Here is a 17,636-nt window from a genome sequence, read left to right as displayed (position 1 = left end):
GTATAACATATATGAGCGTTCCAGCTGAACTTAGGCTTCGGGAAAGTAAGTAAAAAAAATAATGAGAAAATAGAGGGCTAAACTACACTAACTGCAATCGTTAAGTAAACGCCAGTGACACAGCGTTGAATAAGTTGTAAATATGAAGCTGTGATATCAAGTGTCCTTTGCTCGGAAAAGGCGTGGCCACAACGATAATTCATCCCATACAAGCTCTTCTGGTATATGTTGATCAATTCTGTCAAATCCCTCCCCCCTACTTTGCTTAAATACACTTTGTTTGCTTATTATGTTCTTGTGGTACTAGATCTTAGTGCAAAGTAGTTGAATTCATGAATAATAGCGTAGTCATTATCACATAAACTTGAACTTGAATGATTGTTGTATTTTAAGTTATTTCTCTGTTTTGGTTACCACTGAAACATTTCAAAAATACATAGAGTTAATCTGTTTGATAAATCAAAGTCTTTTACAGTGCTGTATAGACAATAAGGTGATGATGATACCCCTTTTATGCATGGATAGCTGCATGTATCTAAATTCATCTTTTTTTTCCTTTTTTTTTTTTTTTTTTTTTTTTTTTTTTTTTTTTTTTTTTTTTTTTTTTAGAATTGTGCACCACCCCCTGGTTGCCCTCTCTTTCTGCTCTTCATTTTGTTGTTGCTCTTGCTGGATTTCATCGTGCCTGTCTTCATTTGACTCTGCCACATGTCAGTATATATGTCATAGATCCTGCTGGACCTTTATTAAGAATTCACTCCCAACCTTCAGATTTTGTGGAAAGATGTTTTGCCCTTGCTACATTGCAAGGCATTGGCACTGTACTCCATGTTTTCTCAGCATTAGAGCCTGCTCACTCAACCTTCCCTGGGATACAAAAGGCCTTGGACAATAACATTCCTGTCAACAATGGATCTGGTCAAGTTCACTCTCTTTGTCTTCTTTGTGCTGCAGTGCAAGGGGACTTGCCTGAAAGAGCACCACAGCCAGTGCACTGCCTATACCAAGGCAACCTATGTGAAGAAATGCTATGGAACACGTGTTGTATATTATGCAAACTCTCCAGCCACCTTTGAGCTCTTACTTCTGAAATCTGGAGATGTCAGCACCAACCCTGGTCCATCAGACCCTCATGATGGATCTCATGATAGTGTTTATCCCCTTGCTGCAAAGCATAACCAGCGTATTATATATACTGGTACCACTCTACGTGATTTACAGCCTTTTCGACGTGTGCTCTACATCAGACTGCCTGATGAACTGTTCAGCAGAATCAAAGCCTTGGGTATTCATCGCAGAAGAAAGACTCATCGTGGAAGCAAGGGCTTCAGAAGGAGAGAAGACAGCAGCAGCATGAACATCAACTACTGAGTATCCAAAGAGAGATCTACTAATCTCTCCCATGAAAACTCTTCTGTGGAAGCAAGGCACGATAAGTTGAATTTTTGTGTTTAATGCTCGCTCACTCAGGAATAAATCTTCAGAATTTCAAGATTTTGTCATAGACAAGCACCTTGACATTGTATGCGTCTGTGAGACATGGCTTACTCCATGTGATGATGCAGTGGTGGCTGACTTCTGTCCAGATGGCTTTATCTTCAAGCACCGACCCAGACCTGGTAGACGAGGTGGAGGCATGGGATTCCTTTACCGCAATGAACTGAACTGAGTGTTAAACCATCTTCTGTCTATGACAGCTTTGAAGTGATGTCAGGTACTGTTACATCAAACAGCATCAGCACCGATATTGTCGTTATCTATAGGCCACCCGGGACTCGATCTTCTTTCACTAAGTTCTTAGATGAGTTCTCATCCATGCTCAATGATAACATTTTTCGTCCGACACCTCTCTTGATATGTGGTGACTTGAATGTATCATTTGAATCTACCACTCCAGCTGAGATTGAGAAACTTCTGCGGAACATATCACCGAAGTCCTGCGAGTTAGATCCGATTGCTACCATCTTAGTGAAAGAGTGTGCTACAGTTTTTGCACCTATAATAGCCAGCATTGTTAATTTGAGTCTTCAGCAGGCATCAGTCCCCTCATTGAAGTTGGCTTACATTTACCCTTTGTTAAAGAAGCCATTAGGTGTTGATGGTAAAGCTCTTGAGTGGTTCAAGTCATACTTATCTGAAAGGTTTCAGGTTGTTTGTGTTAATAATGCAAAATCTGATCCTGCTCCATTAGACTGTGGTGTCCCACAAGGATCTGTTGGGGGCCCAACGCTTTTCTCGATTTATCTGACTGGTTTGAAAGAGATTTTACATTGTCACTCTTTTAACTATCATTGTTATGCTGATGATATCCAGATATATACATCATTTCTACCTACCCAAACCAATGTCGTTGACATCATTCAGAAACTTGAGGCTTGCATCCATGATATCAAAAAGTGGATAAGCTCGCATTCATTGAAGTTAAATCAGGAAAAGTCAGAGTTGTTATTTATTGGTTCCAAGGTTCTACTTGACAAGGTTAGTCTTCCTTCTTTAACGGTTGACAATGATGTGGTTATTGCTCCATCTAAATCATGTAGAAATCTTGGAGTATTATTTGATTCTACAATGTCCATGTCTGTTCAGATCTCTGCTGTCTGTAAATCCTTGAGATATCAGTTACGCAATTTGGGCATTATTCGCAAGTATTTAACTCGTTCAGCCACAGAAAAAATAGTTCATGCTCTTATATCATCCCGACTTGACTTTGGTAATGCAGTCTTATTTCAGCTACCACATTCTCAACTTTCACGGTTACAAAAATTGCAAAATTCATCAGCCCGCATTGTTACCCTTACCAGGAGAAATACTCACATTACCCCTGTTTTGTCCTCATTGCATTGGTTACCTGTTGAATCTCGTATTGTATTTAAACTATTACTATTTGTTTTTCATTGCATACACGGATCTGCCCCAGAGTACAATGTTAATTTACTGACATTTTATAGTCCTTCCAGATGTTTAAGGTCATCCGATTGTAGATTGCTTGCTGTTCCAAAAACGAAGAAATCATGGGGGGATCGGTCATTTGCACATGCTGGACCTTACCTGTGGAATCAGTTGCCTCAAGCTATTTTCACATTTCATCACATTTCGAATGTTGACTCCTTTAAAGTTGCCGTCAAGACTCATTTGTTCATGACCATTTTCCAGTAGAATTGTATATTATGATGTATATTTTTCATTATCATTATTGTGTCATTCATTGTGTCATTCAAAGACAAGCAAAAAATAAAATAAAATTAAATTAAATAAAGAAAAGAAACAGAATCAAACGCAACCACACAAGACTTTACCTGTCCACGTGGAGTAATGCAGTTCAAAGGTTGTTGCTGTGCCTTTAATATGAGAACGTGTTTCATTATCTAAGAGATGGTTGTAGACTAGTCTTGTTCAGACATCCGTGTCCCATGTACTTGTCCTCACTCAAATCTCTTTTTACATATGATCATTTTGTTTTGTTTTCTTGTTGTTCTTCGATTTTCAGTGCAGACACCTATCATTTAAAAGTAAAACTGCCCATGCATGGTTATTTTTGATGCGTCTTCACGAAAGATATATCATTTCAGGAAAATAAATCTGTGTGTTTTGACTATTAACACATAGGTGAGAATTACGTTAAATTGATAGCCCTTCCTCATTACAAGAAAAATACAAAAAAAAAGTTGTAAGCGTTTGTTGCCAAATTCGGCTTTATGCGCATTTTGATTCTTTTTATGATCTCCGACTTCATACGGGCAACGTGATGACGCAGCACATTATACACGAGTACAAACAACTATAATAGCCACTACTGGAAAACCGCCGCACATTTACACACATTCACTCACCCACAAAGTCACACTTTCATGTGACAATGTACCTAAAAGCAATATTTGGAACGAAGAGCATAATGTTTGAGTGAATATCACAATACACAATCAGTCAGATTGCTAAGAGCAATATTCATATCTTTATTACCACAGGTTTACGCAAGGTCCGACATTACACTGTCTAGTTTGTGTTAGCTTCACGTCTACGGCGTTATTATCCCTCTAGATTGAAATGATTGCAGTAGCCCAACGATCTCTCTTATTGAAAATCATACCTCAATGTAAAAAAAAAAAAAATGTCTGTGATAGAAACGTTGCTATATATATTTCATTGAAACCCTGTCTGAAATTCTGACATATTATGTTAAATAATCCAAGGCAGAAAAGGATATTATTGAAGTATGATATAGATTGTATTTCTGCAGAAGGGTGAAGATGTCCTATTACAGAATTTAATAAGTTGTTACCTTCGCTTCTAATCTATTCTGTAGGATCGCAGCAACTCTTCTCTTCCGACATGTTTGTCTGTTGTAAGAATGTTGCTCTGGATTTTAATTAAAGATGTTTTAATTGTTTTTTTTTATTTATTTACTTAAATATGAATTATTTCCACTGTCTTTCGAATAAATCTGGGGAGAGTCAAAATACCCCACACCAAAAAAACAACAAACGCATCTAAAAACAAAGAAACAAATAAACAAAACAACAGACGTTTCTATACAATGGGTAATTGTACTTCTAAGACAACGTCGAAGAGTTATAGTTTTATGCCCGCCATATTTTGTGGACATGTACTAGGTGTTACAAAAAACATTTCCCACTTTTGATCCTTGATAGTTCAATAACTCTATATCAGATAACACTGACATTTATATGAGCAATAGCTGTATAGTGTACAATTTCGTTGAAGGATATTCTAAAATGATAGCATAAATCAGTTTCATTAAATTCAAGATTTATTTTTAAGTTAGGTTTCAGATTTTGCTCTGTTTTCAACCCTCTGTACAAAATTTAAATTTTGCGCAGGAGTCAATTGGTATGTATGGGAGTGTGTGTGGTTAACACCCTGACAATGGTCCTGAACAATGGCCAGGATTGGAATGCTCTATCACAATATATTCATGAGAAATTCTACTATTACAGCTAGTCTTTATTCATCCTGAAATGTAGTGTATGCAAGCACATGAAAACATATGCTTGTCTTTTTCACGTGCATGCATTTTATCCTTTACCATGAATTCAGACTAGCAGTGCCCAGAGCAATCCATCATGAATTATTAATAAAGCATTCATGCGCCTTGGAGCAAGAGTCCAGAAGCCTAGTTAGCAGAGCTCTGAAAAGGTGGTATTTGTGGTATTCGTGTCTATTGTTCAGGGCCATTGTAAGCACACACTCACATACACATCGTTGGTTCTTGTGTAAAATTCAATTTTGTACAGAGGATTCAAATTTGACCAAAATCAGGAACTTTACTTTAAAATCAATCATGGATTTAACGAAACTGATTCATGTTCTCCTATTCAAATCACCTCCAACTAAATTGTACACTATTCAGCTATTTATTTTATCAATGACAGTGTTATCTGATGTACAGTTTTCTATTAAGGATCAAAAGTGGGAAATGTTTTTTGTAACACCTAGTAGTATTCCATGTTTTTTTTTTGGATGATTTTAAAATATATCGACGTCTTGATCAGTCGCCATCTTGAATATGCAAATTAGGGTCAAATATAAATTCTTTTTATTAGAATCTTGGAAACTATATTATTATGGTCTATTGCCCCCATATTTGCAAAAGTATAAACAATGTTACTTGGATCCTGTTATAAAGTAACAACTTCTTGGTCAGATAGTTTCTTTGCTGGGTTAACTGCATTCAAAGGTCAACAGTACTCAGTTGTGTATAGTAGAATATACAATATGTACTAACATGTGTCTTTTGAAACACATAGCCTATCTTTCCTATACTTTTGACTAATTGTGGGGTATGTTACCTAGATCATTTCATAAAATAGCGACGTCGTGATCAGATGCCATCTTGGGTTTGCAAATTAGGGTCGAAGTAAAAAATTCTCATTACTGTAAATAGATGTCCTGTTGACCCAATATTTGCACACATATAAACCAGATAAATATCTGTGGGCTCCCTGGTGAACAAAAAACGGGCCCAAACCCCCAAAACGGTGCATCGGTATGTTGTCACAAACGATGCTCTCTTAGGAAACCGGACAGCCGAAAAAGAAGTGAGTGCTGTCAAAAATGAAAAAGAAAAAATATTAGACACAAATTAAGAAGAGAGAGAGAGAGAGGGGGGGGGGGGGAGACTGTGACACTTTGCCTGTTTGTTTTTTAATCTTACGAATTTAGTCTAAACGTACTGTCGTCATAGTGTTTATTATGTGCGTACGTGACCGACAAGTAACTCTTTTTAATAAAAAACAAAACAAAAAAATGGCGGTATATAGTCATTAAGCAATATACACAGCTGGTAGATTTCCAGTCCTTGAAGGGTATACAGTACAAGCGGTATACAAACTGATGTCGTGTATAGTAAGGCTTTGTTACGTGTTCGCACTACCATTCATTTGTGGTTCTATCCGCGCCCATCCCCGCACTGGACCTGCTTGGAATCTAGTATGACACGATTCGGAGATTTATCATCAATTTAATCCTATCAGTACATATTCAGTAAAATGATATCTACATGTGTTATTGTGGAGACTTACCTGATACTTGTGTGTAATACACTTTGACGTAGACCGGATAGTGATCGCTTACGTCTTCACCTTGTGAAAAACAGAACAGAACAAACAAACAAACAAACAAACAAACCCACAAACAACGAATCAATAAAGTAATCTAAGTCACAACATAGAAGCAATCACATAGGATGTTTTACTTAAGTAAAATTTATTTGATATACTCGTAAGATAATTGAAACATCGAGCAATGCTGGACATATAGCAGGAAACCTACAACCGTCATAACATGTCATTCAATCATCTCAAGTGTTGACATAATTTGCAACTGATTGACGAATTGCCCTACATCGACGTAAATAAGCACTGAATTGATCAGTGTTTTAGTAGTAGCCATGATAAAAAAAAAATCGTGGGCGTACACACTCGAGCAGGAATCGAACCTACGACCACCTGATCACCGGACAGGCGTCATCTCTACTAGACCACCGAGCTTTCGCCCGACAGCAAGTGTTGGTTCTAATCCTTATAGCGTGCAGCGGGTACTGCTTAATTATTCAATAATTCCTGCGCGAATATGTACGCCCATGATCTTTTATCATGGCTATTACTAAAACACTGATCAATTCAGTGCTTATTTACGTTGATGTAGGGCAATTTGTCAGTCAGTTGCAATGAAAACATCTCGACGGAAGAATTTCATGAATTTGAATGTTGACATAATTGTTGTTAATACAGATAAGTTGCTTATGATGATAGTGTCCTGTATTTCTGTTATATTTAGAGCTGCTTTATTTGCATTTTGAACGGCAGGTACATGGGATTGCATGTTTCCTATATGCATGAAATAACGCCTGCTCGTTTTCATTTTGCATTATCATGTAGTAATGTCAGATTTTTAATTAATCATTTATCTGTTTCAACTGTTAAATGCAAATAATATTATACTCGGTTAGTTCGTTCGATTACATTTATGTATGATAAGGAAATTCAGAAATAAAATAAATCAATCAATCATAACAATAACAGCAACAGGAACAACAACAACAACAATAATAACAACAACAACAACAACAACAACAACAAACACTAACACAAATACAAATCAGTTCCTGTCACCAAAAAGCTACCAATGGGTAGCAGATACCAGTTCGTATGAGAGCCCGTACGCAGACTGGAAATACACCGGCACAACGAGCTCTCCTCTTCATCGACGAGCCAGCGAGAACAATCCTGTGAAATCAAGAAAATGAAGCCAACAAACGAATAAAATAAACAAATACAGTACTAGAGAAAAACAAAGTGAAACTGAAAAGTGATGAAGGAGATGTGAAAATGCTTCGTCTGTAAAATAATATAGGCATCCGGTAAAGCCGGAAAATTCCAAAAGTGCCTCACCCATCTCTCACCAGAAAATGCAGCGTTTCAACGTCTACCGTGTCAAAATGTAGAGTAGGCCTATATTATAATTATAAGTGGAGCTTAATCTCTTTTCATTTTAACGCATGCACGTTCTTTGCAACCATTTTCCATCACAACAAGTTCCCATTTACGTCAAATATAGTTATATTGCTGAGGAAGTATTGTTGAGTAGAATATTGAGCAAGTTTGCCTGCGTCCCCTCTTCAACCGAAAGGTGATAAGTGCCAATTATATAGTCAAGAGTTTCTTTTCACGAGTGTTCCCAGCTCCGAGAATGTGTGAAAAACTCATATTAATCACATGATCCTGATCATTGGTTATAAAATTGTATCAATGAGTGTTAGTCGGAAATCAACAGCAAGAAGACAAAATTACAATTCCCGTTTTCAGTTGTCTTACTACAAAAATGTGCAATAAAACTGTTGGATACACGCAGGTAACGCAGTTGCAAAGATGTAAACAAAATGCGATCTTTTTGTCCAGTGTTTTGAATTTTGTGCATTGTATGCTGGTTGTCATGCATTGTGCAGTGATATGCACAGAAAACTTTGAATTCGTTCGAATAATATATCGAGGAAAACTTTTCATGGTACAAGGTGTATTGTTTGCATCGACTCCATCAAAAGAGAGGTAACTACGACAGCCAGTACACTTGTGAGTGTGAATACGATAGGAACAAATTTAAGTAAACTCTCCCATCCTCTACCACCCTTTTCTAGCTTCTTTCTGTATACAGCAGGGCCTGTAACACCCCCATTCCAAAGATTTTTTTTTTTCTTATCGGTCACTGATGGGAAGCAAAGATTGTTGCTTCCGGCCACCCACCGAAGTGTATCGGTTCGCGGTCTGATGATTCCGATTTCGCTGGTCGACTATCGGGTGAGTGTCAGACATATCTGGCGTGATCCTCATCGGATGATCTTGCCTCATCGGATCACCCCGACATGTCTGATACTGACCCGATAATCGACCAACCAAGTCGGATTCATCAGACTGAGATCCGATACACTTCGGTGGGTGGCCGAAAGCAATTATCTTTGCTTCTGATGAGTGGCGGATGAGAAAAAAAATCTCTGTGGAATGGGGGTACACAATTAGGAAATGCGATATTCAAAATTAACGTCAAATCACCGTCACCACCGAGCCAGTCACCTGTCGTAGGCACAGTGGGTCGACTTGACCGTGGTATCGGCCGAGTTGGGGATGAGCCACTCAAAGCTAGTGTCAGTCCAGATGCTGATCTGCGACCACTCACTCAAAGTCACGTAATTACAGTCGGCGTTGAAGTCACCCATTAGGATAGAATTCTGATATGAGCACGATAGAAAGACAGAGGGACTTGTTTTAACCATCTTTGCCATCTTTACAATGTTGTTCAACCGATTTTCTTTATCTCAGTTTAGCTGTTTCCACAACTTGGACTAAATTTATTACTATGTACAAATAAAGTGACATACAATCAGTCATTGGATGTGTACTACACGAAATAAATAGAAGACACAAATGTCCTGCGCCTCATGACCATGATGTTGGCGCTCTCCCACTTAGGTTTCCGAGGTAGATATTGATTTGGAATTGAGGGGCCATGAGGATCAACAAATGGGGGGGGGGGGGGGGCTATGTCGTTAGGGCATACAGTCGGGATTTATCTTTGTTTTGTTTGTTTCAATATGAAAGAATTAAAAAAGCATTGCCACAGGTGTGGTTTGATTATTTGTGTAAAAGGCAATGTACCCGAGATGTTTTGTTTAATAAGGAATTGTTTCCGATAAATACTGGGGATATAATTGAATTGATATTTTTAAAAACAAAACAGTTTTATTTGTTGTTGCTGGATGAAAAGAAATCTGAATTAAGTGTGATATATTTTTGGACAAAACATTGCATATACCTCCAAAATTTGATTGGAAAGTGTTGTTTGGCTTCAAGTTTGGAAAGTTATTTAATAATAAGGTAAAGCAATACAGTTTTAAGTTATTACATAGAATGTTACCATTTAAGGAAAAATTAGTAAGATGGAAAATTACGTCTGATATGATTTGTTATAGGAAATGCAGCGAAGCTGAATCTATTTGGCATGTTATGTCATATTGCCCAGATACAAAGTTATATTGGGAAAAATATCAAATTTTATATGCGCTTATTTTCATATTGATATCACTGTGAATGAGCGAATGATATCAACAGGATTTAATGTAAGAGATAAATCTCTGATGTTGTTGAATTTGATATTAGTTTTTGCCCAGTATACGATTTTTCGTTTGTATATACTTAGCACTTATACAACAAGAGCAACGAATGTTTACGCATTATTGATAGATTTTAGGACAGAGCTCATTATGAATTTGAAATTTTTGGCTAAAAAAAGCTACTTGATTTCACGAAAAGGCAACTTTATGAATTAGAGCAGAAGTTGAATCATAAATATTATATTTGATTACCTGTGGATGCACAATTTAATATGGCGATGTAATGTTACATTCAGGGAATATTTTGGATATGATTTATTTGAAGTATACTTTCACCAGAGGAATCGAAATTTATGTGATGATATGATGTTGACAAATTATTCCCACCCTTATTTTCTATGTTCGTACATCCTGCTCTCTATATGTTTTTGTGAACTTTTTAGATATTTGAAATGAAATAAAGTCCTCGATGGAGGATAAAGAAAAAAAAACCCCACTAATGTGATATGATATTTTTTTTCCTTTCCCATTATGCGCTCACCAGTATTAGAGCCGAAAAGCACGACGTATGGCTCTCTCGAACAGATCTCCGGAGTCCGAGTAGGTGAACGAATCCTTTACGCTGAACATGTCCTCTCTATTGAGGAAATTAAGGGATTATAAACGGTATACATAATCAATGCAATATCATGGAGTTGGACATAACGTGCACTAACGTGAAAAAAACAACAACAAAAGCCAAACAAAATTTAATAGACTGAAGCTCGTCCTTTGTGAAATTATATCACAGTACGTGACGACGCATCGTCGTAGCATGATAACACTTTATATAATTTTATATATATAATTATCTGAGAACTTCGTAAAAACAAAACAAAACAAAACAAAACAAAACAAAAAACCAAAACCCAAAGATATGTTTATTTTGCTTTGTTGAGCTGTGTTTAGAGGCATTTGTACAGCGTTTATCTACCATTCACATTGCTTGGGTAGAGCGGAATCAACTTGATTTACCATCTTTTCTTCCCTGCATTTTGATACATAACAGCGCAACTTTTGGATACACAATGTAAACAAATGATAAATTGAGTTAAATAATGTGTATGTGGAAGATTTTTGCGTTTTGCGTTGGTTGTTGTTGTTGTTGTTGTTTTTTGTATAAACGCAACATTTTTAATGCCGTAGGATGAAATATAGAGTCACGTAATGACCTTTCATAAGATGATACAACATACTTCGAAGTAATATTAAAATTTGATAAATCTTACCAGTGAAAGTTCCTTAAAATTCCATGCAAATAAACAAACAAACAAACAAACAAACATACATAAAAACAAAGATTTATTCTTGTGACAAGAGTATAGATAGAGGGAGATAAAAGCATGATAGACAATGTCTTCTGTGTTACAATCTGTATACCTGCGTTTGCGTTAGGTCCAGGATTGGAGCTTAAGGTTGAGGCAGCTGCATTACTTAAGTCATTCGTATCCCATTTTTAATCTCTTTGAAGTTTTCATCTCAACTACATCTATAACATCCTCAATTTGCAAATTGTTGACATCAATATGACAGCTTTTGCTGGCGACTTTAAATTTCTGCTATCACGTTTTGTTTTTTTTTTAACAACAGTTCTTACCAGAACAAAGAGAAAAACCTGAGTGTGCTACTGTTGCCTGCACATTTTGTGTATTTCAGATGGTGCCTAGTCTCCATTCGGATTCGATAATTCTTTCAGTATACATAACCATGTCGAGAATACAATCGTGGTATTTACGTAATCGTATTGATCATTGGTGATGGTCAACAAATCTCTTGAGTACGCAAGGGTGTGATGGGACAAGTTTGTTGACCGCGGCAATTTTCATAAAACATTGTCTAGTACAAACTCAAATTCGAAGAGAATACGGCGTAAAATGAATGTTTTTTGCATTAAAACAGCATTAGATCGCTCGGGTCTAGCTTTGAAATTACTGCAATATATTATGCTCAATGTTTACAGTGCAGTAATCTAACTATTGACAATTTATTGTTGCTATAATACACACCACACATGGCGACCAGGCAGAGAGGTAATCACTAGAAGGCCGGGATGATAACCTATCATGTAAGCGGTGAAACACCTTGCATTTTTCTCACCTGTAGAAGTAGGCATACTGTTCTTTGTTCAAGGTACGTCCGACCCGAGGACCAAGGGCCATGGCGTAACTGTGGCGTGAATAACTGAAAAAAAAAAAGATGCGCACCAAACCAGAATGATGCTTATATTGAACGCCCATTTTCAAGAAACAACAACAACGGAAATATAATTTCTCATCAAAAATTGTGATATTGCCAGAGAAGACGCTTCAGACGAAGAGTGCTTGGCACTACACAGAGAGACAGTATAGAAATCACTTAATCGTTCCTCCTGCTACTTCAAGAATGGGGATATACTATATAGGCATAAACGTTTTGCACTCACGAAAGAATGAAAAAGGAATGCTCGAAACGTATCATTTTTTTTTATTTTTCTTTGCTTTGTTTATGTCGAAGTTTTGTTTGTGAAATGAAAAATAATAAACACCCGTCAGAGCTTGATATCATCATTTTGTCCCATCATGTATTTCTAAACACGCGTCTATACTGCATTTCAACTATGCTTAATAATCAAACCTTGCACATTAGATCAGAGCGATTCACACAGTAAATAATAATGACTAAGGATGTTGCAGTCATTTGAAATGATTTGTTTTGAATAAGGGAATATACTCATCAACAAATATGCATTTTACGTCTTTTTCAAAAGTATTCGTTAGTACATTTTCCTTTGCCCGCGTTCTTGTCTATGGTAAAGGTATCGTTGGTACACATTTGCACATGTTTGTAAATGTATGTTTTATTTTCAATGAAATTGGATTATTTGTGTATTGTTTATCAAAGTAAAATACGAAAATAAAGTTAACGACACCACAGATACATAAACTCACTCGTTGACAGCATCAAGAAGGTTGACAATGGCAGTTCCCGCGCTGTCTCGAATCTCTTGAATCAGAACCATGTCGTACCTTGTGATGATCTTGGACGGGACACACTGTTGCGACACGGATTGTCGCCCCTACACGGATTGTCGCCCCCTACACGCTTGTGCAGTTCCCAGTTTTTGACCTCGAAGGCGACAATCCGTGTTGGCAAAAAAATTGTTGCGACACGGATTGTCGCCCCGTCACAGATTGTCGCCCCGGGCTCGGGGTGGTTCCTCCGGTGTTAAGCTTTGGTGGGATGGGTATGACTGGTAAGTTATGCGTATGTGTGTGTGTGTGTGTGTGTGTGTGTATTGTGAGCTGCATGATATGTGATGTGTATGATTTGTGTGTGTGTGTGTGTGTCTGTGTGTGTGTAAGTGTGTGTATGTGTGTGTGTTTGGAGTATAATAATACAATATGTAGAAACTGTGCATGTGTGGTGGTCATAGTGGTAGTGGTTTGTTTGTCTGTGTGTATACGTGTGCCTGTATGCTTACGTGTGTATGTGGAATATAGCGGCGCTACTGTGGCAATACAAATGCCTTCAGAGTGTATGAGCACGTGTTTAAAAAAATCACACCAGCGTTGATCTAAAAATAGTATGGGTGTGTGAACCAATATCAGCGGTGAGGCAGGCTAGGCGAGAGAGAGACCGAGAGAAAATACATACGAGGGAGGTACCCTCCCCAAATGTTATTTGTCTTTGTTCATTTTTCACTGCAGTCATTTTCTTCCATCAGTCTTATAAACTAGAACGTCCATACCACTATTCTTTGTCCCAGAATAGGTTTGGCATGCTTTATGCATGAGCGAATAATTTCCACACGCCGTAAAAAAATTGTCAATCGTTAGTTGATTTTAGCACAAACGAACTGCCATTGCACACCGCTAATGCATACGTAATACAAACAAACACCAACAAACACTCAAACAAATCCTCATAATGCAAATAAACCAACTCAACACTTTTTTCCTTGATATTCATTGATTTCATTCAAATCATTCATAAATCGACTCATTCTGGGTGTAACGTGAAAAAAAAGTTACAAATGGCAATTCGAAACAGAAACAAATCCATTTGTCAATTTATACCACAAATAATCTCACTTCAACATAGATAACTCGATTATAGACCAACCCTACTAACAATTTCTTCACGAGAAAGTTTTGACACGTAGGGCCCTACCAAACCTATATTCCTTGAATACATTGGTTTGGATCATGTAACACCTTCTTACTTACAAGGGCATATACATTAAAAAAAAACACAAATACATTACACGAATCTAGAATGAAATCAGTCATAAAAAACCCGACCACCCCCTCCCCTCCCCATCCGAAACAAATCTAGGGCCTACATCTATCCTAAATATTAAATCCTACCAACATCTGTCATACCATTTATAACTATCCTTCTTCAAATCCAATCCCCAACCCACCAACCCCTGATTAAACAAAACCTAAATCATCCCACACCCACATTCACCAACCCAAATACATATATATATACACACACACACACACACACACACACACACGAAGGTTCCGTTATTCCGAAGTTTCGTTTTTTCCGAGGCTTCATTTTAATATCCGAAACACACAATATCCTATACCTAGAGGTTCGTTGATCCAAAAATGAAATTCGGAATAACGAACCTTCGGAATAATGAGCCGTCGGACGAATGAGCCTTCAGAGTAACAAACTTTTGCAATAACGAAATGTAACCCCCTTCCCACATACCGACGCACACCCGAACCGATACCACATTCCTTCCTGATGAAACGATTTCCCAATGTTGATAAATAAGACATAATGGACCGTATGCAGAAAAGCAGCATCTGCCCGCACGCAAGCTCCACTCCGAATTCATAATTATACAAATCTGCCAAACAAACTCATCAAATTCAAAGCTGCTGATAAAATCAATATCAACGTTTTATGCCAGCAACAGCTTACTAGTTATCCCTCCCCACGCGCAGCTAAAAAACACATACGCAAAAAACTGACATAATAAACACATTCTTCCATCACACACACACACACGCACGCACAAACGGACACTAAATTATCATGTGCACGCGCACATACACACTTCCTTGAAACCTCACCATGACTTTTTACATGGCATGTTTGCATGGATGTAGCCATGTAAGTTATGTGTTAGTATTTCAATAATTATGTCCAGAACGATATTACCCAGCAAAATGTGCTTCGAGGGCGGGCGACAATCCGTGTAGGGGGCGACAATCCGTGCCGCCAACGCCCGTCACGGATTGTCGCCCCGAGCAGGAGGCGACAATCCGTGTAGGGGCGACAATCCGTGTCGCAACACACACAATTTCAGAGAAGAAATCGTTAGATATGTTTGGTAAGATTTCTTTCCTTTTTACGATGTGTGGAAATGGGCTGATTGCTCAAAAGCAATAAATTCTTGAATGCGAATGATTTCCGCTTTCGTAATTTTTGAGCCTATAAACATATCTTATTTACATGATAAATTCCTCTCAATTCACGTTATAGTACAGTAAAGAATTGAAGCTACATCAATCTTAGAAATCACATTGTCTGGGATTAGTTTCCACTGTTAATGCTTCATAAGGTAAAATAAAATCCTCTCCTTAAGGAATCGTATAGTTTTTGTTGAGACCTAACTTCAGGTTTCTGGCATTTTTGGGTGAAATAGTGAGGAACCTCTCATGAAATATGAAAGAGCATGTAATTCCACAAGAAATTCGACGTTTATTTGATGAAAATTGGTTTTGAAATGGCTGAGATACCCAAAACAGAGCAATCCTAAAGGTGGGACCCACCTTTTATGACGATCGCTGTTTACTTTGTTTTTGGATGTCTCAGCCATTGAAAAACCGATTTTCATCTAATAAACTTTGAATTTCTCTTGGAATGGTATGCTCTGTATTATTTCTCAAGTGGTTTCTTGATATCTAGCAAAAAATTAAAAGCCCAATCCTGACCTCCACCAATACTATACCATCCTTTTAATGTAGCCATAATAATAGACCTACCACTTTTTCTTTTGGAGAAGAATTATCAAAAGTTTCTTAACTGCGAAATCTACATCTTATTCTTAAAGTGGCGATACACGTTAAATGATATTCCATCATTCTGTGCTGATTTGATGGATTCTATCAATCCCATGTCGAATTTTGCCATTATAAAATAGGCAGTAAGGTGTCAATCTAAATACGACAATATTGTGATTCTGCAGTGGACCTCCTCCATGAACTTCATGTATAGCGTAATGAAAAGATTTCATCTACCAACCTGTGTCAGGGCGTCAACCACTTCAGGTTTGCCCATCTTGGTTTGACCCAAAACCTGGATGTTGAAGGCAGCGATGTCTGCCGAACCGAGGGCTGACCACGCCATTGACGTGGCCAGGAGGAGGACGAGATAGGCGCGGAGCATGATTGCCATGACGACGCGACGATTCTATGTGAGAGCCCAGTACTTGCGTGATATTACAAAGCATATTAAACGCACTTTCTGTCTTTTTTCATGCCTGATATGAACTCTTTTGTATAGGTATGCAGGAGAAGACAACAAGGAAAAATATTCATTTCATTAATTTTGACCGCGTTGTTGTGCTTTTGACTCATTGGTGTATTTTCCCTTCTGGCTAAAATAAACATTTTGTAAATATTTGGTTGATTACAATGAAGGAAAATTAGATTCCCTCATAAAAATTGTGAAGAATCTTAAAATGAACAGTGAATTGTATAGCAGTTGGTACGTGTGCCATATAGGATGAAGCTGACGGATTCTCAAATCTCTGCTCTTTCGGAAGAAATTTCAGAAACATCACATCTCTCTATTCTAAGTATGGTTGAGTGGCTCGTCTCAAACTTAAAGACGCGTTGTGAGTCCGAGAAACCGCATGTCTCTAGTTTATCATGATTTTCACATTCTATTATCATAGTGTTAATGAGGCAGAATAAAATTTTCTTTTTAAAATGAGCCCTATTTTGATCATATATATATATATAACATTTCGGTTGCAGGCTTATCAAATGTATGTTGATCACTCTATTTGTAAGAGCTCCTTAGATTGGCAACATATTTTGGATGATTGAAGTATTTTTTTTCTCTCAAATTGGCAAACTTAAGGATTTTTTTTTCTATTTTGTGCTGATTTCATGAATGTAACCAGTTTCATCTAGACTTTCTTTAATAGTTATACTCCGTAGTGTAACGCGCTTTTATTTCGAGCGTACCCAAAACTATAAGTGATCACTCGTTACTGTGTGGACTGAAGAGACCACAAAAAGGACTATCACCATATAAGTGTCACGAACTTTTCCTCTCAGGTGATGTGATGGGTAAAACTATGCTTTGTCACGTGATCAGCTCTTGACCAATCCTATATAGCAAGATTCTTAGTATGTGGAATATAAATGATATTATCCGCAGCAAAACTACACAGAAGCATAATGGGTTAAACGTCCATCCTAACTCTCCGTCTGATGAAGTGTTGAGCCTATAAATCCGTGAT

General features: G+C 37.5%; 1 protein-coding gene across 1 annotated transcript; it reads right to left on the bottom strand.

Moving 5' to 3' along the window:
- Window positions 1-7,627: 7,627 nt before the first annotated feature.
- LOC140238297 (deoxyribonuclease-1-like) lies at window positions 7,628-16,561 on the bottom strand. Its single transcript, XM_072318233.1, is given in 8 exon segments — window positions 7,628-7,745; window positions 9,087-9,241; window positions 9,669-9,709; window positions 10,665-10,702; window positions 10,704-10,760; window positions 12,260-12,343; window positions 13,090-13,178; window positions 16,409-16,561. Coding segments are annotated over 8 exon segments (735 nt in total).
- Window positions 16,562-17,636: the final 1,075 nt, after the last annotated feature.

Source organism: Diadema setosum, chromosome 14 (genome assembly GCF_964275005.1).
Source record: "Diadema setosum chromosome 14, eeDiaSeto1, whole genome shotgun sequence".
NCBI lineage: Eukaryota > Metazoa > Echinodermata > Echinoidea > Diadematoida > Diadematidae > Diadema > Diadema setosum.
This window is presented reverse-complemented; position numbering and strand designations above follow the sequence as displayed.